Raw genomic sequence first — 25,321 nt, forward strand, 5'->3', positions numbered from 1 at the left:
TGCTTCTCATCTTTTTCCATTCCTGTCTGTCTGTCCCTATCTATCCGTCTCGCTGACTCTCTCTCTGTATCTGTTAAAAAAAATGATAAAACAACAACAACAACAATGAACTGCAAGCTAGTATTTGGAGTGCTAAACAGACTGAAGTTCTCACTTTGCACAATTTAAAGTGACACTTTGGACACCACCAACAAAACAAAGGTCTACTCTAAAATCTAATTAAGTCCTTACAGATGATGTGTTCTGAAATTGTGCACCTTAATCTATATAGTGTACTTTTGTTAACCAGTGTCACCCCAATAAATTCAATAAAAAGAAAATAAAACATTTAAAAAATTTTTAATCTAATTAAATCTTAAATTCTAAACTTCTTCATTATGGTTAGTTAATCAAGGAGCATTTTGAAGGGAATTTTTGGAGTTACTTCAACTTTTGGAATTCAAAGAATAGATCAAGGGGGTAATGTGGCTATTTTATTAAGCTCCTATAAGGATTCTGAGCTGTTATTCTAAAAGTTTCTTTGCTTTAACAGTAAAATATCTTAGAGAAAACTGTGTGAGGAAGTGCAAATAAATATGACTCCTACCCTGCTAATTATTGGACAATATGACAATTTATAATTAAACACCTTTTGTCTAACCAGTTGTTCTTTAGCCATTAGGATAGTTGTACCTTAGGAATAATGAGTACGGCATCAGCAAAAGCTTGGACTCCGAGACGGGCTCTTCCCTTTATACTGTGCTTGTATGTACTAAGAGCTTCAGCGATGGCCACTTCAACTGCACCTGCTCCTGGAACCAAACAACCTATTGGAGAGGGGGAAAAATGATTGACAAGACATGCCATCCAGAAAAACCAGAGAAAAAAGCAACTAACTATTCAAGTGTGTTCTATTATCTTGTCTACATCTAAAATATATTTAAATGAATACAGAAGTAAACTAAGTTGCACAGCTCAGTGATTACTCAGACGTCTTGTGAAGCATCCTGAAGTAATGCAGCATTAAATAATTAAGCACGGTCCAGACAACTGCCTACAAAGAGCTTATTTCATTGTTTATCCTCTGACAAATTTCTTCCACTTCCACCTTACTCCTTTATCACTACATTTAAAATGTAGTTACTGTACTTATAACTTATACTGGCAGGTAAGTAAATGTAATATCTGATTTGAAAATTTTTTAGGACAAGACCAGTTTCGGTAGGGATTTCTTGGGACTCAATGAAGTACAGTATTTATTTTCTATACTGGAGCAGAACTCAAACTGCTCCCTGAGAACTACCAGCTTTTAGGATACATCCTTAAAGGCTCCAACGCCCCAAAGGGGTCTCATAGGTTCAATAGTGGAAAGGAAGGTCATTGAGCTAAAGCCTGCCAGACTTACATGCCTCTGCTGTGAGGAAACAGGGACACTGGAAGGTAGGCTTCACCCTCACTCCCCTAAGGGAGGGTTCAGGCTCTTCCAGCCCTGCTCCAGCCACCTATGACCTAACCTTGCCCAGAAAGCTGGGGTTTGCCACTGAAAGCTGAAGGTGCCCAGGGCCGTCAGCCCCATCTACAACACTGTGGACGAGCCTAGGGTATTTCTTCCAAGAAGCAGGTAAACTGATCTCATTTGCACAAGGGCCACTTAACTATATTTTGCCTGAATAGTCAGGTTTTTTATTCTTCCCTCGAAGATCTCTGTTGTGGGTGTTGATAGTCCTATTTTCTGCTGCTTTGTTTAATATATAGTATTTCCTTTATTCCTCCTACCTTAATGCCCCACTCATATTTCAGGCTGGGACCTACTCCTAATTTAGAGCTCTCTTTCCCCCTTTTGCCAACTTCTATTATGAATCTACCTTTGCCACCCAGCTTAGTGTATCCCAAGGTTCTCTTTACCAAGCCACAGAGCTCCAGGGAAAAGCAACCTGGTCTCAACTCTCCAGGCAGAGGAGAACAGAAGCTTCATCTCCACACATGCTGCAGACGGCTTTTCCAGTCTACCTGAATCACTACCAGCTAGAAGCAGCAGTCACTGGGACTTGGACGTGAGCTGCAAAGTATAGAATTGTGACAACAATTCCAGTGCCAGGCGGCTTTTCCTGGATGTGGACTTTGCCTGGACTCCTGCTCCTTGTGACAGCTCCTAACAGACTGAACTGGGGTTGGGTTGCATTTTTCAGGGATTTGGCATGGTGTTGGTGCCAACTTGCACTTGGTGAACATGTTAAGGACACTACTCTTTTATGGATTCTTGCTGTATTGGCCAAGAGTTTGCTTAAAGGCTTTTTTTTTTTTTTCTGCATCTTTCCGAAGCCAGAAACGGGGAGAGACAGACAGACTCCCACATGCGCCCAACCGGGATCCAACCGGCACGCCCACCAGGGGGCGACGCTCTGCCCACCAGGGGGCGATGCTCTGCCCCTCCGGGGCATCGCTCTGTTGCGACCAGAGCCACTCTAGCACCTGGGGCAGAGGCCGAGGAGCCATCCCCAGCGCCCGGGCCATCCTTGCTCCAGCGGAGCCTCGGCTGCGGGAGGGGAAGAGAGAGACAGAGAGGAAGGAGAGGGGGAGGGGTGGAGAAGCAGATGGGCGCCTCCCCTGTGTGCCCTGGCTGGGAATTGAACCCGGGACTTCCGCACGCCAGGCCGACGCTCCACCACCGAGCCAACCGGCCAGGGCCTTAAAGGCTTTAATCACTGTAAAAAAAAATAGAAGACTGGATAAAGAAGATGTGGCACATATACACCATGGTATACTATTCAGCCATAAGAAATGATGACATTGGATCACTTACAACAAAATGGTGGGATCTTGATAACATTATACAGAGTGAAATAAGTAAATCAGAAAAAAAAACAAGAACTGCAGGATTCCATACATTGGTGGGACATAAAAACGAGACTAAGAGACATGGACAAGAGTGTGGTGGTTATGGGGGGCAGGGGGAGGGAAGGAGAGAGGGGGAGGGGGAGGGGCACAAAGAAAACTAGATAGAAGGTGATGGAGGACAATCTGACCTTGGGTGATGGGTATGCAACAGAATTGAATGACAAGATAACCTGGACATGTTTTCTTTGAATATATGTACCCTGATTTATTGATGTCACCCCATTAAAATTAATAAAAATTTATTTATTAAAAAAAACTGCTCCCTGAAGGGAAAAAAAAACTAGCTGTTCTCATTATTCTAAGGCAAAAGCTCTGGTTAAACACATTATTTTCATATCAGGATATGACATTTATATCTGTTTATATGGTTTTATAAAGTTCATAACTCTTCTTTTTTTAAAACTTGCTTTGGAATCATCCATCTTTAAAACACAAAAAGAATCTCTTCTTTTATCCCACATCGTTTTTTAGTTACTACCCCCTTCTCTGCTTCACTGTACAACATAACTGCTCAAAAGAGTTGTCTAACCACAGATGATTACATCCTCACCTTCCACTGACACTTTTTTAAAGTTCCTTGTTAAATAGTGAATACACACAAAATATTTATATGTGTAAGGTATAAAGAAGAAATGCACAAATAAATATACCTAGGTTAAAAAATAAGAAAACTTTGAAAATTTCCCTGACCCCATTCTCCTGTGAGAGCAACATTTGAAAATGTGTGAGATGCTACTAAAGCAGTACCTAAAGAGAACTTGGTACTAACAGTGGTAAATAAAAAGGGCCTCAAAGCAATGACCTCAGCTTCCACCTTACGAAACTAGAAAAAGAAGGGCAAATTAAACCTAGTGTAAGAAGAAAGAAAACAGTAAAGATCAGAGTGGAAATCAAAAAACTAAAAATGACCAATGTCAGAAATGAAAAAGGTAATATTACCACAGATTCTACAGATATTAAAGGAATAATAAGAGAATATTATGGGCAACTTTATAATATGAAATTTGAAAACTTAGATCAGGGATTGGCAAACTTTCTGAAAAAGGCTGGATAATATTTTAGGCTCTATGAGCCATGCCATCTCTTTTGTAACTATTCAACTCTACCATCACAGCACAAAAAAATAGCTGCTGACAAACATAAATAAATGGGGATAGCTGTGTTTCAATAAAACTCTAGTTACCAAAAATGTCAGTGTAAGGTCGGTGGATAATGGGGGATGGTCACTTGGGAAACTCAGACCCGTGAACTTTGGCTAGGACCGGCCACAACCAAGCATGCCAAAGGACGCTTCACAGGAACCGTTTGCAAAAATGCGACCGTCTACCAGCCAGTGGGATTTCACCACGTCATGTTAGCTCGACTTCCCTAGAGGGACCCTTTAAATATCTCCCATGCAGTTTAATCTTTGCAACTTCCCTGGCCTCCATCTGGCCTCCATCTTTCTTTCCTCGGGGAACCTTGCTGGGCGGGATGCGCGCTTTGTACTCAATAAAGCCGTTTACTATTCCACACTTTGTGGCTTCGAGCCCTCTTATTTCCTTCTCAGCGGGGAAAAATACCTTACAGTCAGCAAATCAGATATAGCTCAAATCAGTAGCTTAATGATCCTAACTTATATGAAGTGAACAAATTTCTAGAAGGACACAAACTATTAAAGCCCACTCAAAATAAAATTGATAACCTGGCTCTGGCTGGTTGGCTCAGTGGTAGTGTGTCAACCCAGAGTGTGGATGTCCTGGGTTCAATTCCCAGTCAGGTCACACAGGGGAAGCGACCATCTGCTTCTCTACCCCTCTGTTTCTTAACCTGGGTACATTTATTTGTGCATTTATTCTTTATACCTTCTCTCTCTCCTCTCTTTTCCTCCTGTAGCCATAGCTCAATTGGTTCGAGCGCATCAGTCTCAGGCACTGAGGATGGCTCTGTGGAGCCTCTGCCTCAGATGCTAAAAATAACTTGGTTGTGAGCATGGTCCCTGACGGGCAGAGCATCAGCCCCAGACAGGAGTTGCCAGGTGGATCCCGATCTGGGAACATATGAGAGTCTGTCACTCTATCTCCCCTTCCCTCACTTGGAAAAGAATAAAAAAGAATTGATGACCTGAATAGCCCTGTATCTATTAAAAAGATTGAATTTATGGTTTAAAATCTTACCATATAGAAAACCCCAGTCCCAGATGACTTTACAGATGAATTCTGCCAAATATTTAATTAAGGAAGAAATAATGCCAATTCTACATAAGAATTCAACACTCAAAAAACTGAGGAGAGAATACTTTTTAACTCATTTTGTAGATAACATTATTCTAACAACAAAAAGATAAAGCCATTATAAGAAAAAATATATAGAGACCAATACCCCTTATACTGTAGATGTAAAAATTCTTAACAGAATTTTAGCAAATCAAATCCAGCAACATATAAAAAGGATAATACACATAACAGCACTGTTCATAATAGCCAAAAGGTAAAGCAACCCTAGCTTCTATCAGCAAATGAATTGATAGATAAAATGTGGCATAGCCTGACCAGGCAGTGGTACAGCGAATAGAGCATTGGCCTGGGACACAGAGGACTCAGGTTCAAAACCCTGAGGTTGCTTGCTTGAGCACAGGCTCATTCAGCTTGAGCGTGGGGTCGCTGTCTTGTGTGTGGGATCATAGCCATGACTCCATGGTCACTGGCTTGTCCTCAAAGATTGCTGGCTTGAAGCCCAAGGTCGCTAGTTTGAGCCCAAGATCACTGGCTTGACCAAGGGGTTACTGGCTTGGCTGTAGTGCCCCAGTTAAGGCACATATGAGAAAGCAATCAATGAACAACTAAGCTGCCTCAATGAAGAACTGATGCTTCTCATCTCTCTCCTTTCCTGTCTGTCTGCCCCTGTCTGTCCTCTGTCCCTCTGTGTCTGTCTCTCTCTCTCAAACAATAAAATGGAGGTTCATATTCATCACAAAAAAGAACTCACCATCTTCAATAGCATTCTTGATAGCACGAAGTCCATCCCTTACAGCATCCTTGATTTGTATGAGAGTATGCTTATTTGGTCCCTTAATCAACAAAGTGACAGAGTGAGGGTTAACACATTCCTCAATAAAAGTGAACTTTTCTTCACCCTAAAGGATCACACAAGAAAATATAACTTTAATATGTAATATTATTATGCAGTCAAGACCTTTAGTTTATAATATACATTAGAATCCAATCTTCATGTGAATTTTTCTTGTCAAGCATAACTAAATATATGTTAACAGCAGTTTAGTTATATTTGAACTCCTTTTTTTTTTCTTTTTTTACAGAGACAGAGAGAGAGTCAGAGAGAGGGATAGATAGGGACAGACAGGAATGGAGAGAGATGAGAAGCATCAATCATTTGTTTTTCATTGTGACACCTTAGTTCAGCGGTTCTCAACCTGTGGGTCGCGACTCCAGCGGGGTCGCCTAAAGCCATCGGAAAATATATAATGCATATCAGGTATTTACATTCCAAATCATAACTGTAGCAAAATCACAGTTATGAAGTGGCCACCAAAATTATTTTTTGGTTTGGGGTCACCGCAACATGAGGAACTGTATTGCGGGGTCACGGCATTAGAAAGGTTGAGAACCACTGCCTTAGATGTTCATTGATTGCTTTCTCATATGTGCCTTGACCGGGGGGCTACAGCAGACCAAGAGACCCCTTGCTCAAGCCAGCAACCCTGGGTCCAAGCTGGTGAGCTTTGCTCAAACCAGATGAGCCCACGCTCAAGCTGGCGACCTCAGGGTCTTAAACCTGGGTCCTCTGCATCCCAGTCCGATGCTCTATCCACTGCGTCACCGTCTGGTCAGGCTATATTTGAACTCTTAACAAACATTTAGGTAAATAAATTGTACAATCTATCCTGTGGATTATTCAGACCTCAAAATGTAAAACCTGAATTAAAAGATTTAGTATTTTAAAAGAGGTTTGTTATTCACTTTATAACCCCTGCCCCCAGAAATACTCACTAATGTATGTTCATATACAAGACCAGCATATCCCAAGCAATCCATATTGAGGTCTTCAAGAGAATTCACAGCTATTCCACCACAAGCAAGAGAGAGTCTGAAATTACATATATATCAACATAGCTTTAGTTATGGGAAAACAGAAAGAATAATTTCTTAAAGGTGAAAAGATATCTAACACAGAAGACTCTACTGTCAATGCATTATATTGTTTTTAAAATCTGTTTTAAGAAGATGAAAACCATCCTTGCATTTCAACAAAATTCTAAGGTAGGTAAATCTTGATTTTTGACAGTTATGTTATTTACTGAAATTAAAAACAAAATTTGAAATATAGATGCTACTATTTTGCTCAACAATGTTTACATGTAAGCTAAAAGGAATACACATGGGGTAATTTCAACTTAATAAGTTAATAAACTTAGAACACATAATTATCTGGAAGCTTACCTTTCCATATTTCTTCTTTTTGCTCTGCGGAGAGCTACTATACCATGTTTTGCAAGTGCATCTAAGGAAAATGGATCAATTCCCTATTGTAAAATTGCACAGAAGTTACAATAAGCAAATATTTTAAAAAGAAACCATTTATGTTAACATAACATTTTAAATGAAAATTTACTATCGTTTCCTAAACAAACAAATACAGTGAGAGTAATGGCACTGTTTTACATTTCTGCAAATCACTTTAAAAATATCTGTCTTAATAGAAGACAGCTGGATTTTCATATCTGCTTCTGTATTCAATTTGGTGCAACATGTTTCGGCTAAAGTATAAGAAGAAAACCTGGCCTCACAGAGACATGTATCGAAAAAGGGGCCCTGGCAGGTTGACTCAGCAGTACAGCATCAGCCCTGCATGTGGAAACTGGGTTGACTCCCAGTCAGGGCACACAAAAGAAGCGACCATCTGCTTCTCCACCCCTCCCTCTTTTACTTCTCTCTCTCTTCTCCTCCTGCAGCCATGGCTGGAATGATTCGAGCCATTTTGCCCCAGGTGCTGACAATGGTTCCATGGCCTCGCCTCACGCACCGAAACGGCTCAGTAGAGAAATGGAATAGCAGCCCCAGACTGGCAGAGCATCACCCCCTAGTAGGCTTGCCAGGCGGATCTCAGGCAGGGCGCATGCGGGAGTCTGAGTCTCTCTGCCTCCCTGCCTCCCTGTCTCTCATTAATTAAAAAGAAAAAAGAATATTTTAATAGCCTTTTAGTGGAATTCTTCTTTGATGCTATACCAAAACTCAACAAGTGGTTAGTTTCAAGGTGGATCCATACTGTCTCACATTAAATTCTATTTGTCTGTCTCACAGTTTGAATTATTTATTTGTGCATCATTTTGTCAAATCATGCATATTTTTAAGCATTAAGAAAATAATCGTTCACTAAGTTAGGCAGAGCTTCCAAATGTTGACACATTTCATGGTTATACAACCAGAAAACTATCACCTTTGCTAATATCATCACTAATATTAGCAGACGTCTTTTAAATATTAGAAAGTGATCAAGTTCACAGTGGTAGATACAAGTTTTCCAAAATTTTAATTTTTGTTTGAAGGCTCAAATGTTATCATTGGCTACAAATACTGTCAGTTGTTTTTCCCTTAGTGACAGGATTGCTGCATTCAAATAAAAATGGCACTGCATGAAAAAAGTGGCTAGTTTAGCTTGAAACTCAATTACACAAGAGTTTTCTTTCAAGACAACCATATTTTGATATGCTACAAAAGCATTTTGTGCATACTTCATATTTTGTCAAACAGAATTATTTAAGGATCAACATTTAATAAAATCAATAAGTTTTACCATTTCATAAAGACATTCTTTTTTTTTCAGAGACAGAGAGAGTCAGAGAGAGGGATAGATAGGGACAGACAGACAGGAACGGAGAGAGATGAGAAACATCAATCATTTGTTTTTCGTGGCGACACCTTAGTTGTTCATTGATTGCTTTCTCGTATGTGCCTTGACCGCGGGCCTTCAGCAGACCGAGTAACCCCTTGCTCAAGCCAGCGACCTTGGGTCCAAGCTGGTAAGCTTTGCTCAAACCAGATGAACCCGTGCTCAAGCTGGCAACCTCAGGGTCTTGAACCTGGGTCCTCCGCATCCCAGTCTGATGCTCTATCCACTGCGCCACCGCCTGGTCAGGCTCATAAAGACATTCTTAAATGAAACTGCCTTTTCCCCTTAAACTGCCAAGGTGTGGCAGTGTGGAAATAAAGAGTATAATGACTATGACCTGACCTGTGGTGGCGCAGTGGAACCTGGAACGCTGAGGTCGCCAGTTCGAAACCCTGGGTGTGCCTGGTGAAGGCACATATGGGAGTTGATGCTTCCTGCTCCTCTCCCCCCTTTCTCTCTCCCTTTTCTTTCTCTCTCCTTTCTAAAATGAACAAATAAAATCTTAAAAAAAAAAAAGTATGATGACTACCAGTATAGTTCGGTGCTACTGCTTTGATTTGTGCTACCATTCCTTTTGCATCATCATTGAAAATGTCAACATAATATAAGAAGCATCGTTGCTAATATTAGGAAAATAGTTTGGCCACATGTACTGATATGGTCTTAGGAACTCATAGGGGTCCATAGACCACACTTTGAGAAACAATGAAAAACATTTACAAATAGTTAAAATCTAATTTTTTCTTACCTTTTGATTAATGACAACAAACCCTCTGTGGGACTGAGCACAGACTTTGTCTTTCAGGTCTATGATTTTCTGTACTCTATCATCAATAAATTTTCTTTCAGCTTTTACAAATTGCTCTTTTTCTTCTTCAGTCTTATAAAAGAAACCAGAGCTCACCTCTCTAAAAGATGAATAAAAACAAGCTAGTAAAGGCAGTGGGGGGAAGAAGAAATGGTAGGAGTTTACACTAAGCATTTGGAAGGGAAGAAAGAGATTATTTAAAACACTTTTAGAGCCCTGGCCGGTTGGCTCAGCGGTAGAGCGTCGGCCTAGCGTGCAGAGGACCCGGGTTCGATTCCCGGCCAGGGCACACAGGAGAAGCGCCCATTTGCTTCTCCACCCCTCCGCCGTGCTTTCCTCTCTCTCTCTTCCCCTCCTGCAGCCAAGGCTCCATTGGAGCAAAGATGGCCCAGGCGCTGGGGATGGCTCTGTGGCCTCTGCCTCAGGCGCTAGAGAGGCTCTGGTCGCAACATGGCGACGCCCAGGATGGGCAGAGCGTCGCCCCATGGTGGGCGTGCCGGGTGGATCCCGGTCGGGCGCGTGCGGGAGTCTGTCTGACTGTCTCTCCCTGTTTCCAGCTTCAGAAAAATGAAAAAAAAAAAACACTTTTAGAAAAAACTTTCAAAAGTTACAAAGAATGAATGACATACATACGTTCTTTGATATTCTAGTGATACATTGCAAATAAGGATAAATGCCTCTTCTACTTGTTTCTTCATTTCTGGATGACGGGCACCATGATCCAAAACTAACCCTCTGATCAACCTATTAAAAATATGTAATGTTTCTTTGAACATACACTCTAAAATTTGGTATAAAATTAGAATTATACTTTTAAAATTGTAATAGAACTGCCAAGGCACACAATGGTTCCTTGTGCCAAATTTAATCTTAACACATAAACAGTAAAATCAGAAAAGATCATCTACGTTAACACACTGTGACTTTTAAGTAACAATGAAATCAACCCAGAATTATCTTTTAAATTACATGGGTCAAATGACATAGCTGATGAAAGGTAGGCACACAATGAGTTTCTTAGGAACACTTACTGTAAATAATTACATGGAATAACTAAAAATTGTTAACCTAAATGTCCAACAATAGAGCAATGTTCAGCAAAAAATGGCCCAACTCCTTCACAGTTCATGAAAACTATGTAATAACAAAGTGGGATCTCTTATCATGAAGTCATTTGACTATTCAGGCAAATCTGAACTTTGGTTTCAGTGACTTCATAATGAGAAGGGGACAGAGTTAAAAGTTCAGAGTTCATACAAGGTACAGAAGGCCTTCTTTACATTAAGTGGAAACTCCAATGGGCTATATACGCAGGGTATAAACCAGAAGGATGAACTAGAAGCAAGCAGCCCTCACATAGACTTGTAGTTAGAATTCACAATTGGATATTCCCAAAAAGCCTCAGCTGTGATTTAATTTAAAATAGTCTCTAGGCTCCTTGCAGCAGCAAATTCAAATCCTCTGTGTAAAAAGAGCACCTCATCCCAAGTCACAAATTATTTGTACAAATATATTTTCAAACACAATGAATGGCACATATAGAAACAAAGTTTGATGAGAAACAAAAAAATACAATAAATACCTTAAATAAACAAGCCAGACTTTAAATATTATAATTATCAGACATGAACTAGATATTTAAAGGAATAAAATATAAGTTTGGGAAGATATGCAGAATAACAGGAAACCATAAATAGAGACATGGCAAATTTAAGAAAGAACCAAATAGAACTTCTATAAATTAGTAAAAGTATATACATACATAATAAAAATGCATTTACTGATGAAATATTGTTATCTGGATTGGCTTCAAAATACAGGGGGTCCTTGGGTTACGACAGTCTAGACATACAACCTTTTGAGTTTATAGCACTCACTCCCATTAAACCTTAAAAAATTGAGACAGGAGTGTTTCGGCTTACGCCATTAGCATGCTACTTAAAGATTACGAGAGCGAACTCCTTCGGTTGTGTGCAGCAGAACACGCAGAAACGCGGAATGTGAGGGAGGGAGTTGGTGTCCCCCAGCATGCATACCTACGCCATTCTGGACTGTTAAAAGCACAAGTGTTCCGTTTGTGTAAGGCTAGGGTGTGTTTCAACTTACACCAAAATTCGGGTTACGCCACTGTTGTCGGAACAGAACTGTGCCGTAACCCAAGGACACTCTGTAATCCAAGTTTGGAGTGGGGGAAAAGAAAATGGAGTATATAAGAGGAAATAAGATTAGCAATATAATGAAAATGGATAAAGATGAGAGACAGGTATGTAGGAGTTCACTATTCTATTCTCTTTACTTTAATATATGTTCAGAATTTTTTCATGATACAAAGTTTAAAGAGTTAATCCAAATCAACTGGATTCTACCTACTCTGAGTACATACATATTTAGGCAGTGTTGATTGCATGGCCCCTCTTACCTCTCTGACCCCACCAGTTCCTACGACCTGCTCTGGGCACAGTGAACACCCCAGCACATTTCTGCCTTATGGCCTTTTCAACTATTATTCCTTCTGCCTAGAACATTCTTCTTCTATATATTCTCATGGTTACCTCACTTATTTCTTCAGAGACCTCCTCAGTCCTCTAGTTTAGTTTTGTGTTGCTCTAAACTCATACACATGTTCACACACACTGTTACTTTATCTCTTCATAGCATTTATTAGCACTTATTTTTTTTACTATCTTTAACTAGAAATGTAAGCTTGTTGGAGAAGCACCTAAAACAGTGACTGGCTCTGGTTAGTACACAATTAACATATGTCTAATGAATAACCACTGAAATTCAGGAAAGAATGAAGATAATCAAATATTCTAAAACCCATGTACTGCCAAAGTCTATGTCATTTACTTTGTATCTGTTTCTGATTTGTGCTTCATCTCAATGATTTCTATCATGAAAAGATCAATAGGATAACCCGGTCGTCTAATAGCCAAAACAGAATCCACCACAGCCTGAAAGAGAAGTAAATGAAAACAGTAAATTATTTGGTCTAATAAAAAAAAAGCCACTGGCTCAAGTAATCTATCACCAGTCTAAGAAAATAAAGAGCGTCAGGCTCTAAAACATAGGGCAAGGCCAAAAAGTGCCATTTGGTCATGGACACTAATAATTAGTGCCTAAAGGACTTCAGAGATCCTCATGTTCAAACCATTTATTTTACAGATAAGAAAACTAAGACTTTAAGAAGTAATGGTAGCTCTGGAGGTTGGCTTAGTGGTAGAGGGTTGGGCCGGCTTGTGGAAGTCCCAGGTTCAATTTCTGGTCAGAGCACACAGGAGAAGCAATCATCTGCTTCTCCACCCTTCCCCACCCCTTCTCTCTCTCTCTCTCTCTCTCTCTCTCTCTCTCTCTCTTCCCTTCTGGCAGCCATGGCTCAAATGGTTTGATCAAGTTGGCCCCAGGTGCTGAGGGTGGCTCTATGGCCTGGCCTCAGGTGCCAAAATAGCTCAGTTGCTGAGCAATGGAGCAACAGCCCCAGATGGGCAGAGCTTGCCAGGTGGCTCCTGGTTGGGGCACATGTGGGAGTGTCTCTCTGCCTCGCCGCCTCTCAATAATAAAAAAAAAGTAATGGTGCCCTGGCAGATTTGTTCAGTGGATAGAGTGTTGGCCCAGTGTATGGACATTCCAGGTTTGATTCCCAGTCAGGGCACATAAGAGAAGTGACCATTTGCTTCTCTCCGCCCCCCTCTCCCTTTTCTCCTTCTCCTCCCATAGCCAGTGGCTCAACTGATTTGAGTGTTGGCCCTGGGCACTGAGGACAGCTCAGTTGGTCCCAGCGTCAGCTTGGTTGAACATCGGCCTCGGACAAGGGTCACTGGGTGTATCTTGGTCAGGGCACATGCGAGAGTCTGCCTCACTATCTCCCCTTCTCTCACTTAAAAAATAAAAAAGAAAAGGTAATGGTCTTAAAACAAGGTCTAAACAGTAGTAGCAGGGCCAGGACTAGAATTCAGGTCTCTGGAAGTGCCAAGCCACTGCTCTTCCAACTATCCCAACACTGCTCAAACCACAGGACACCTTAATATAAAAGAAGGAAATGTAATATAAGGTAGAGCTCAAATTTGCCAGTTACAACAATATGAAATTTTTAAGTCTTGTATTTTATCGTGAAAACTTTCCATGTCATGCCATTATATATACATGTTTGTTTTAACATGAAAATACTGCTTTTCCCCAAAATCATAAAGTAAAATTGACACTCCAGAAAGATGTGTCTCATTTATTCTACCAAATATTCCCAGGGATATGCAATTTAAGAAGCACAGCACAATACTATTGCTTAGCTCAGGAAGTAATAAAAAATGACTATAGAAATTAAGTACTACAGTATAACCATCTTAAAATATAAATAAAGCAAAAAATTTTTTTCTTAGAAAAGTTTACTTGATGTAACGTAACACGAAGAGTGAGAGTGAGAGTATCCACGTTACTATAACTCTGAAAGAGTTAACCTAACCAGAGAGCATGAAGATTCTGAGCCAGTTCATATATATATATTAACAGCAGAAAATACAGCAGTCTTTATTTGAACTCAGCTCAGTAAGAAATTGTCTGATTTTAGTCTGATTTCCAAACTAGGTTTTCCTACTGGTAAGGAGAATTGACCAGAAACAACTCAGGTGTTTCAGTCCCATTTGATATTATATTTCTCAAAGTAAATGAGTATGATAGCATTCTGATACATTAATATATTCGATTTTCAGAAACTGTAAAGCTAAAGAACAATGATCTCACCAAACTATAGCCCCCGATAAAAGGCTTCCCAAATACCTAATCTTGTCCTTATATTTTATACATTTTACCCTTAGAAGTAATCAAAACAAATTATGCATTTGCCAGATGTGAGCATTGTCAGGTCACTCATGCTTCATAAAAGCGGTAACCTTAACTACAAAGCACACTGCCAAAACGACTTCCCCATTTCTCACCTCACATAATAAACACAGACTTCTAGACTTAACAGACCACTACATCACCCCAATGGCTTCCACAGGGGATGAGCTATAGGCAGCCGAGGACCTCCTAACTTTCAAGTTAATTTAAAAGAAGGTTTAATATAATCTTTTGAAAAATATATACATACTGTTCTGATCAGTCAAATCTAGTCATTAAGCAAGCCTATCAATGTTTATCTTCCATATTTTATTTTACATTCGATAATGTAAAATATGCAATAGTTGATTACCTTATAGGGAAAAAAAGAGTATCACCCTGGCTATACTTTCTGAATGCAAAAACTTAATCACATACCTCTGTTAACACATAAGCCAGTTTATCATGAACTTTAGTTTGTAGAGATGTTCTAGCCACATCTAAGAGGATGTCTCTTTTCATTTCTTTTTTAACTTTAATTTCTTCCAAAACTTTAAGTGCTTTTTCCTTTGCAGCTTCAAAACCTTCAGCTATTATTCTAGGGTGCAGGCCCTATTAAAATAACATAAAAGTATAAATTATAAAGTAAATCATCCAAAGTAAAAGCAACCATTCTCCTACCAATAGGTATGTCTAAAAAAAGTAATATTACCTCAATGCCACTATATATAAATGTATGCATATAATTTATAAAAGTGATTCACATTTAAAACAATCTCAAACTTACAGAAAAATTCTAAGTCTGATACAAAAAACTACAAAAGTCTGTTTTATTTTTATTAATTAATTAATTTATTTTTAGTGAGAGAGAAACAGTGTCAGGCAGGCAGGGAGAGAAATGAGAAGCACCAACTCACAGTTGCGGCACCTTAGTTGTCCATCCACTGTTTTCTCATGTGTCCTGATGGTAGGGGGGGCAGAGGGGAGCGGGCGGGGGGCTACAGCCGAGCCAGTAACCCATTGCTCAAACCAGTGGCCTTGGGCTCAAGCCACCAACCATGGGGTCATGTTTATGATCTCACGCTCAAACTGGCGACCCTGTGCTCAAGCTGGTGAACCTGCACTCAAGCCAGAGGAGCCCGCACTCAAGCTGGCAACCTCGAGGTCTTGAACCTGGGTTCTCAACATCCCAGGCCAATGCTCTAGCCTCTGTGCCACTACTTGGTCAGGCAGTCCTTTTTATTCCTAAAAATTATGATACATTGTTACCATGTGATGCCCTTCTGAATGGGCACAAAAGCAAGCCTTTTAATGCAGAGGAAAAGAATCAGCACTGAGTTGGAGAAAGGTGGCACACAGACATCATCTTCATTAAATGTTCAAAGTTGTGCCCTGGCCCGTTGGCTCAGCGGTAGAGCGTCGGCCTGGCGTGCGGGGGACCCGGGTTCGATTCCCAGACAGGGCACATAGGAGAAGCGCCCATCTACTTCTCCACCGCCCCCCTCCTTCCTCTCTGTCTCTCTCTTCCCCTCCCTCAGCCAAGGCTCCATTGGAGCAAAGATGGCCCGGGCACTGGGGATGGCTCCTTGGCCTCTGCCCCAAGCGCTAGAGTGGCTCTGGTCTCGGCAGAGCGACCCCCCCCCCAGGGGCAGAGCATCGCCCCCTGGTGTGCAGAGCATAGCCCCTGGTGGGCGTGCCGGGTGGATCCCGGTCGGGCGCATGCAGGAGTCTGTCTGACTGTCTCTCCCCGTTTCCAGCTTCAGAAAAATACAAAAAAAAAAAATTTTTTAAAAATGTTCAAAGTTGCTCTGGCCAAATTGCTCATTTGGTTACAGCATCATCCTGATATGCAAAGGTTGTGGGTTTGATCCCAGGTGAGGGCACATACAGGAACAGATCAATGTTCCTGTACTTCTATCTCCCTCCCATCCTCTCTCTCTCTCAAATCAATAAATAATATTTATTTAAAAAAGAAACCTTAGATGTTCAAAGTTAACATCACAGTAACGGCACAAATAGACATCATGTGCCTCACATGATGTATTAAGAACCCTACAGAACTTCTATGGTATTCCTTCCAAAAGTTTATAGCCTGAGTCTAATCCAAGAAAACAGACAAATGCAAATTAAGAAACTTTCAACAAAACAATTGGCCTGTACTCTAAAAATAACACATGAACCACAAATGATGACTCAAGAACTATTCCATCTTAAAGGAGACTAAAGAGACTTGACATTGAGCTGAATGTAATGCATGAACATATACTTTCTTCAGCTGTAAAGGACACTAGACACTATTGGGACAAGTGATGAAATCTGAATAAAATCTGTATCAATGTGTCAGTGTTAACATTTCCTATTTTTGATTACTATACTGGATTATAAAAGAGAATTACCTGGTTTGACCTGTAGTGGTGCAGTGGATAAAGCATCGACCTGGAACGCTGAGATCACCGGTTTGAAACCCTGGGCTTGCCTGGTCAAGGCACATATGGGAGTTGATGTTTCCTGCTCCTCTCCCTCTTCTCTCTCTCTCTCTCTTTCATGTGCACTCCCTCTCTCCCCTCTCTAAAATGAATAAATAAAATCTTACAGGCCCTGGCCGGTTGGCTCAGTGGTAGAGCGTCAGCCTGGCGTACAGAGGTCCCCGGTTCAATTCCCGGCCAGGGCACACAGGAGAAGCACCCATCTGCTTCTCCACCCCTCCCCCTCTCTTTCCTCTCTGTCTCTCTCTTCCCCTCCAACAGCCAAGGCTCCATTGGAGCAAAGATGGCCCGGGCGCTGGGGATGGCTCCTTGGCCACTGCCCCAGGCGCTAGAATGGCTCTGGTCGCAACAGAGCGACGCCCTGGAGGGGCAGAGCATCGCCCCCTGGTGGGCAGAGCGTCGCCCCTGCTGGGCGTGCCGGGTGGATCCCGGTTGGGTGCATGCAGGAGTCTGTCTGACTGTCTCTCCCCATTTCCAGCTTCAGAAAAATACAAAAAAAAAAAAATCTTACAAAAAATTTAAAAAAGAGAATTCCGATTTTAAGAAATATACATTTACATATATAATTTTTAATTTTTTCCATTGATTTGAGACAGAGAGAGAGAGAGAAACAAAGGAAGAAAGGAAGAGAAAGAGAGAAGCATCAACTTGCCATTCCACTTAGTTGTTCCATTTAGTTTTGTACTCACTGATTGCTTCTCCTACGTGCCCTTACTGGGGATTGAACCCACAACCTCAGCATGCCAGTATGATACTTTATCCATTGAGCCACCCAGCTAGGGATACACTTCAATATTTAGATCATCATACCTGCAACATATTCTTACACCATTTAGAAAAAATATATGTACATTACTACATGCATACACACACATATATACATTTAGCTGAGAGAGAAAAATATTATTCTTTGTAATATTCTTGCAACTTTTCTATAGGTTTGACATTATAACAAAAAAACTTTTTTTTTAAAGCAGTTTACTCTGAAAATACACAAAACTTATTGAAGCTGGAACTAGGTCTAATTTATTCTCTTCCTCCATTCCTTTACATCAGTCCTTTAACAATTTCTAAAAGTTGACATTTATTGAACATTTGTGTCAGGCGCTATTCTAAAAAGTTTTATGTGTATTATTTAATTTAGTCCTCTCAACATTATGAACTGGGAGTTGTTATTCCTGTTTCACAAATGAGTAAATTAAGGTTTAAAGGGATAATGTAATTTGCCTTAGATCACTTAGCAAATCAGAGGTGAAACCAGGATTTAAACCCACAGGACTGATTCCAGAGCCTGCTATTAACCATTTTTAAAACATTTCCTCTGGCGGTGGCACAATGGATAGAGCATTGGCCTGGGATGCAGAGGACCCAGGTTCGAAACCCCAAGGTCACTGCCTTAAGTGTGGGCTCATCTGGCTTAAGCATGGGCTCACCAGCTTGAGTCTGTCTCTGGCTTGAGTATGGGATCATCAACATGACCCCATGGTCGCTGGCTGGAGCCCAAAGGTCGCTGGTTTGAGCCCAAGGTCACTGGCTTGAGCAAGTGGTTACTGGCTCAGCTGGAGCTCCACCCCACCCCAATCAAAGCACATATGAGAAAGCAGTCAATGAACAACTAAGGGGCCACAACAAAAAATTGATGCTTCTCATCTTTCTCCCTTCTTGCCTGTCTGTCCCTATCTGTTGTTAAAAAAAAAAAATTCCTGTTTAGGATCTCACAATTCTTCAGCTAGACTACTTTGAAAACTTACAGTCTTGAATCCCTTAAAACTGTCCCCCAAATATTTTATTTTTTTTTAATTTTTATTTATTTATTCATTTTAGAGAGGAGAGAGAGAGGGAGAGAGAGACAGAGAGAGAGAGAGAGAGGAGAGAGAGACAGGGGGGAGGAGCTAGAAGCATCAACTCCCGTATGTGCCTTGACCAGGTAAGCCCAGGGTTTCGAACCGGCGACCTCAGCATTTCCAGGTAGATGCTTTATCCACTGCGCCACCACAGGTCAGGCTCCCCCAAATATTTTAAATAGCCTCTCAGTATGTTATTATGAATAGTATTCTTTTCAGTAGATTATATGTCTTCCATGGTCTGGCTCCCACCTACTCCTCCAGCGTATTACTATTGTCCACATCTCTTTAAAGTTCACCAACAACAAACTTCTTGTAGCTCTACACACATATTGTGTTGCTTCCCTTCTCTGTGCCTTTGTTCTTGTTGTTCCTTCTGCCTAGAATGCCATTCTCCTTACCTCTCACTCTTTCATCTGACTTACTCTTTCTCATCCTAAAGATTTAGCCCAGGCCTTATTTCCTCCAGAAAGTACTGCCTGACTACCTCAGGCTAGTTTAGGGTATCTTTCCCTCAGTGTATGTATGTATGTGTGTGTGTATATATATATAAACACATACACACACTTTTTTTTAAATTAAGTGAAAGCAGGGGAGGCAGAGGGACAGACTCCCACATGTGCTCTGACCGGGATCCACCTGGCAAGGCCCCTATGGGGCAATGCTCTGCCTATCTGGGGCACTGCTCCAAAAGAGCTATTTTTAATGCCTCAGCTGGAGGCCACAGGAGCCATCCTCAGCGCCCATCCTCAGCGCCCATCCTCAGCACCTGGGGCCAACTCACTGGAACCAATCAAGTCATGGCTGCAGGACAGGGAGAAGGGGGGGGGGAGGTAGAGAAGCAGATGGTTGCTTCTCCTGTGTGTCCTGACCAGGAATGGACCCTGCACATCCACATGCCAGCTGACGCTCTGCCACTGAGCCAATGGGCCCGGACCTCAGTTGATATTACACCCTGTGCTTAGTTCTATCATTGTATTGCCACACAGTTTCATAATTGTGTCAATTCTATCAGTATCTCCCCCATCCCAAACTTATTTCTTCCTAAGCCAACACTAATCTTGTTTAGGTATCGCTCTTCCTCCAGTGCTTCAGAGGAATCTGGCCTGATCCCTAATTCAAGGGGTGGTTCATGATTAGATTAAGTCGATTCCCTTAAAAACTGTTACTGGTTTGTAATGACATAAGACCAAAGTTGGCCCAACCACAGAGAGGAAGGACTTATATTCTATAGTTGGGTGAGTGGTATTCTCTTGTCCTTTCCTGCTGAGTGTTACCAAGGGAAGCAGGTAGCCTGATTTCCTCTGACAGTTTTACAGTCAGGATGAAAACAGCCTTATGATGAACCAGCATTGTAAGCAGAAGAGCTAAGAGACAGAGAGGACTTGGGTACTTGATAACTGACTGAATTTTTTAATCAAGTACCCTGGAAGCCTGCCTTATCTATGTTCTGTTATGCGAGATAACTTCTTTATTGTTTGTGACTTTTAGTCAAGTGTCTACTGCTAACAGACAAGAGCATCCTTACTAAAATAAGTTGTAGCTACTGAGTTAATAAACAATTCCTCATACTAAACGAAACACAAAGAAGTAATCATTTTAGCACTGTGACCAGGTTATGCTTTGCTGAAATGGTCCTTGAAAGAGAGGAAATTCAAATACTTAATTACAGAAGACAGATAAGTAGTGGCAGGAAAGAATATCATTGAACAAAGGCACAGAGGGAGAAATGTCTGTAATGAATTCAGAGGCTAGTGAATGGAGGAGTCTGGCTAGAGTAGACAAGTTTATAAAGGGAAATAATACAAAAAAGGCAGGCAAATTAACAACGTGAAAAGCCTTCAATATTTCTCCAAAAGTAAAGCCTCTTCAATAAATGGTGCTGGGAAAACTGGAAAGAATGAAACTAGACTGCTATTTGACATCACACATAAAAATTAACTTGAAATGGATTAAACATTTAAATATAAGATCTAAAACAACAAAAAAAGAACACAGCGCTCTACCACTAACTGGTTGGCTCAGCAGTAGAGCGTCGGCCCGGAATGTGGAAGTTCCGGGTTTGATTCCCAGCCAGGGCACACAGGACAAGTGTTCATCTGCTTCTCCATCCTTCCCCCTCTCCTTCCTCTCTATCTCTCTCTTCCCCTCCCACAGCCAAGGCCCCACTGGAGCAAAGTTGTCCCCAGAGCTGAGGATGGCTCCATGGCCTCTGCCTCATGCACTAGAATGGCTCCCATTGCAACACCCCAGTTGGGCAAAGCATCGCCCCCTGGTGGGCATGCCTGGTGGATCCAGTCAGGTGCATGCAAGAGTCTGTCTGTTTGCCTCCCTGCTTCTCACTTCAGAAAAATACAAAAAATAAATAAATAAATAACACATGAAGAAAACAAAGGTATTAAACTTATAGATCTTGGGATCAGAGAGGCTTCTATGATCCTGACCCCAAAGGCAAGGGAAATAAAAACAAAAATAAATACATGGGACTACATCAAACTAACTGCACAGGAAAAGAAACCATCAACAAAACAGAAAGACAACCAGCCAAGTGGGAGAAGATATTTGTAAACAATACCTCCGATAACCTTTGGGCTAACATTCAAAATATACAAAGAACTCATATAACTCAACAACAACAAAAACCCACCATCCAATTAAAAAAGGGTAGAGGACCTGAACAGACACTTTCCCCAAGAAGATATACAAATGGCCAACAGATGTATGAAAAGATGCTCAACTACACTAGCTATAAGGGAAATGCAAATCAAAACCATAGTAAGAGCCTGACCAGGCGGTGGCACAGTGGATAGAGCGTCGGACTGGGATACAGAGGACCCAGGTTCGAGACCCCAATGGCTCCAGTTTGAGCGCGGCTCTCATCTGGTTTGAGCAAAATCCCACCAGCTTGAGCCCAAGGTCACTGACTCCAGCAAGGGGTTACTCGGTCTGCTGAAGGCCCGCGGTCAAGGCACATATGAGAAAGCAATCAATGAACAACTAAGGTGTTGCAACGTGCAATGAAAAACTAATGATTGATGCTTCTCATCTCTCTCTGTTCCTGTCTGTCTGTCCCTGTCTATCCCTCTCTCTGACTCACTGACTCTGTAAAAATAAATAAATAAAATAAATAAAAATAAACCCACAGTAAGATACTATCTCACAATTATTAGAATGGCTATTATCAATAGGACAAGAAATAACAAATGTTGGAAGAGATGTGGAGAAAAAGGAACTCTTATTTACTGGTGGTGAGAATGTCAAGTGGTATGGCCATTATGGAAAAACAATATGGATGTTCCTAAAAAAATTAGGAATAGATCTACCATATGACCAGCAATCCATCTTCTATGTATATACCCAAAACTTTGAAAATATTTATTCATAAAGCTATATGTACCCATATGTTCACTACAGCATTATTCACAGTAGCCAAGACATGAAAACAACCTAAAAGTGTCCTTCGATGAACGATTGGATAAAGAAGATGAGGTACATACATACAATGGAATACTACTTAGCCATAAGAAAGGATAAAATACTGCCATTTGCAACAACATGGATGGACTGTGAGAGTATCATGCTAAGCACAGTAAGTCAGACAGAAAAGGACAAGAACTATATGATTTCACTCCTAGGTGGGATACAAATCAGAAAGCAACAAACGAACTAACAAAACAAACAAACTCAGACCCAGACACAGTATGGCGGTTACCAGAGGGGAAGGCAGGTGGGGAGAGGATGAAGAGGGTAGAGGGGGCCAAATATATGGTGACAGAGACTAGATTTTGGGTAGACAATAAAACAGACAGATGGTGTATTAAAGACTTGTATACTTAACACATTTAATGTATTAACCAATATTACCTCAATAAATAAATTTAATTTTTAAAATAACAATTTTTCTTCAGTTATTTTATTTATTTATTTTAGAAAGGAGAGAAACATTGATTCATTGTTCCACTCATCTATGCATTCATTGGTTGTTTATTTTATGTGCCCTGACCCAGGATCAAACCCACAACCTTAGCATATCAGGACGACACTCTAACCAGCTGAACTGCCAGGCCAGGGTCTCCAGTTACTTTTTATCGATTTTAGATAGAGAGGAAGGGCAAGAGAGAGAGAAACATCAATCTGTTCCTGTACGTGCCCTGACCAGTGAACGAACCCAGCACCCCAGTGTACTGGGACAATGCTCTAACCAACTGAGCTATCTGGTCAGAGCTCTCCAGTTATTCTCTAAAACTGCAATTTGGCTTTTAACTTTATCAGTGATATTTTCTTTCTTAGGTCATTAAGAATGGGTACATGGTTTATTTTTTACCTTTTTAAATATCTTAAATTTTTTTATTTTAAAAAGAGGTATACAGCCCTGGCTGGCTGGCTCAGTGGTAGAGCACCAACCCAGCATGTGGAGGTCCTGGGTTCAATTTCCAGTCAGGACACACAGGAGAAGTGACCATTTGCTTCTATGTCCCCCCCCCACACACACACACATTTCTCTTTCTCTCTCTCCCCCACCCGCAGCCATGGCTCAAATGGTTCGAGCAAAGCTGGCCCCAAATGCTGAGGATGGCTCCATAGCCTACCCTCAGGAGCTAAAATAGCTCGGTTGCTGAGCAATGGAGCAGTGGCCCTAGAAAGCAGAGCATTGCCCAGTAGGGGGCTTGCTGGGTCAATCCCGTTTGTGGCCATGTGGAAGTCTGTCTCTGCCTCCCTTAATTTAAAAAAAAAAAAAAAAAAAAAAAAAAAAGGAGGTATACAATTCCAATAATACGCACCATTTTGGCAAGGAAATTCTTCATTATTATTTTCATTTATAATTGCCAAAAAGTACCTCTATAAATATTAACCTCTGTCCTCTAAAATTACGAATGTAAAAAAAAAAAACACTTTCCATCAAAATAAGTACACATAAATGTGAGTTCTATGAAATTCTAATACCTCAGAAATGTAAATATTAGCTTGTTTTAGTAACTCCCCAATAATCAGAACATTTGAAGTAGTACCATCTCCTGTAATATCATCCTGGGCTGCAGCTACTTTTGCTATCATGGAAGCTGTTGGGTGTTGAATTTGCTGGAAAAAGCAAGCAACAGATTTAAAATGAGAGAGAATGAAATAAACAGTCCACCAAAAAGAAGATAATTCTAAGGGTCAATAGTAAAATTAAGAAATGAAATAAACTTCATTCTATAAGTTCACAGGTTTTGTATTATCACCAAAAGTTAAAAGTTGAGAACTGAGATTTGAATATTTTATAAAAGAATCTTTGCTTCAGAATGCAATGACATTTCCAAAATTAGATTAAATCCTTCAATCTCAAAGATTGAATATATTTACTAAAATTGCAAAGGATTATTTTCCTTTTCCATGATTACAGAGGGAAAAAATGCAGTACCTTTAAAAGATGCAACTAATTTGAAAGTATCCTTAAGCTATTACTTGGACTACACAAAGATTTGAAAACAGCCAAAAAAAAATTTATTTACTGAGCTTTAATCCAACAATTCTTATTATTGCAATATTTAGCTGAAGGCCTTGGTTTAAAGATATGCAAATTCTATTATGCTCTCAATTAAAACTTATTTTTATCCAAGTCAGTAGTCTCAGCTCACCATCTCCTGAAGCAGCACATTGCCGTCTTTGGTGAGTTTGACATCACCTGAACCAGAAACAAGCCTGTTCAGAAGACAGTGATGTTACTAACTTCATATGGCAAGAGTCAAGACGCTCATGTTGCTTCCCACTCCACTATCCATAATACAGGGAACTGGTCTTGGAAAACTTCCATCATACCATGGGCGATACCCCAATACCACTATTTGCAGCCCACAGAATCCTTTTTCCCCAGATGGACTGCTATGGCAATTTCACGCCAAATGGAGCATTTACAAGTTTAAGGATAAGTGTAGTTGGTGATTTATGACAGTAGTTTGGCCAAGAGTACTTGGAAGTCTACAAGCCACAAATTTGTGAATTTCCTGCAAGTTTTTTATTTTGGTGAAATGTCACTATCCATTCATTCAATTTAGTTCCTTCTCTCAGCCCACACATTTATTAGATCATCAAATTCTGTCAATTCTACAACCCAAAAGCATCTTCATGCTACTCCTTCCTCTCCATTTCCACTGTCATCATCATCTGTAGTCTGAACTACTTAGCATCCAGGTATCTCTGACTTTGAATCTACCCTCCATTTATCTTCATAAAAGGCAGTATGGGTCAGTTCCCTGATCAAAAATCCTTCAATGGTCTCCATGTTCCCCATTACTTTCAAGGTAAAATCCAAACTATTTAGCGATGACATAGTTATTCTTTCCCAATCTGGCTTATATCTATTTTAAATGCATCATCTACCAAATGAAATCTTGTGGGTAAATCATGTGGTTCCCTTAATACATCACGTCTGTTGTTTCTGTTGGAATTACACCAAGTGGCTTTCTTCTTCTGAAGTAGCTTTCTAGAAGACCTCACTTCTCCAACTGATGAACTCTAACTCACCTTTCAAGACTCATCAAAATCATGTTATTTGAGGGTCTTTTCCTTCTCACTCTCCCATCAATAACTCATCCCTTCCCTAAGTATAATCATATTGTGAT

General features: G+C 40.7%; 1 protein-coding gene across 2 annotated transcripts in view; it reads right to left on the reverse strand.

Annotated features, from left to right (window-relative positions):
* Positions 1-25,321, reverse strand: part of CCT6B (chaperonin containing TCP1 subunit 6B) — a 30,673-nt gene that overhangs the window by 4,240 nt on the left and 1,112 nt on the right. Inside the window, exons 2-11 of one of the 2 annotated variants that reach the window (XM_066263338.1) lie at positions 24,338-24,401; positions 23,664-23,798; positions 14,828-15,001; positions 12,425-12,528; positions 10,208-10,318; positions 9,515-9,674; positions 7,317-7,399; positions 6,867-6,963; positions 5,845-5,992; positions 673-806 (exon numbers count right to left, since the gene is read on the reverse strand). In XM_066263338.1, coding sequence (XP_066119435.1) covers positions 673-806; positions 5,845-5,992; positions 6,867-6,963; positions 7,317-7,399; positions 9,515-9,674; positions 10,208-10,318; positions 12,425-12,528; positions 14,828-15,001; positions 23,664-23,798; positions 24,338-24,401 — 1,210 coding nt within the window. The remainder of the gene's footprint in view (positions 1-672; positions 807-5,844; positions 5,993-6,866; positions 6,964-7,316; positions 7,400-9,514; positions 9,675-10,207; positions 10,319-12,424; positions 12,529-14,827; positions 15,002-23,663; positions 23,799-24,337; positions 24,402-25,321) is intronic. The other variant, XM_066263339.1, reaches the window with a different exon arrangement.

The sequence above is a fragment of the Saccopteryx bilineata genome, chromosome 2, assembly GCF_036850765.1.
Source record: "Saccopteryx bilineata isolate mSacBil1 chromosome 2, mSacBil1_pri_phased_curated, whole genome shotgun sequence".
NCBI classification, from domain to species: domain Eukaryota; kingdom Metazoa; phylum Chordata; class Mammalia; order Chiroptera; family Emballonuridae; genus Saccopteryx; species Saccopteryx bilineata.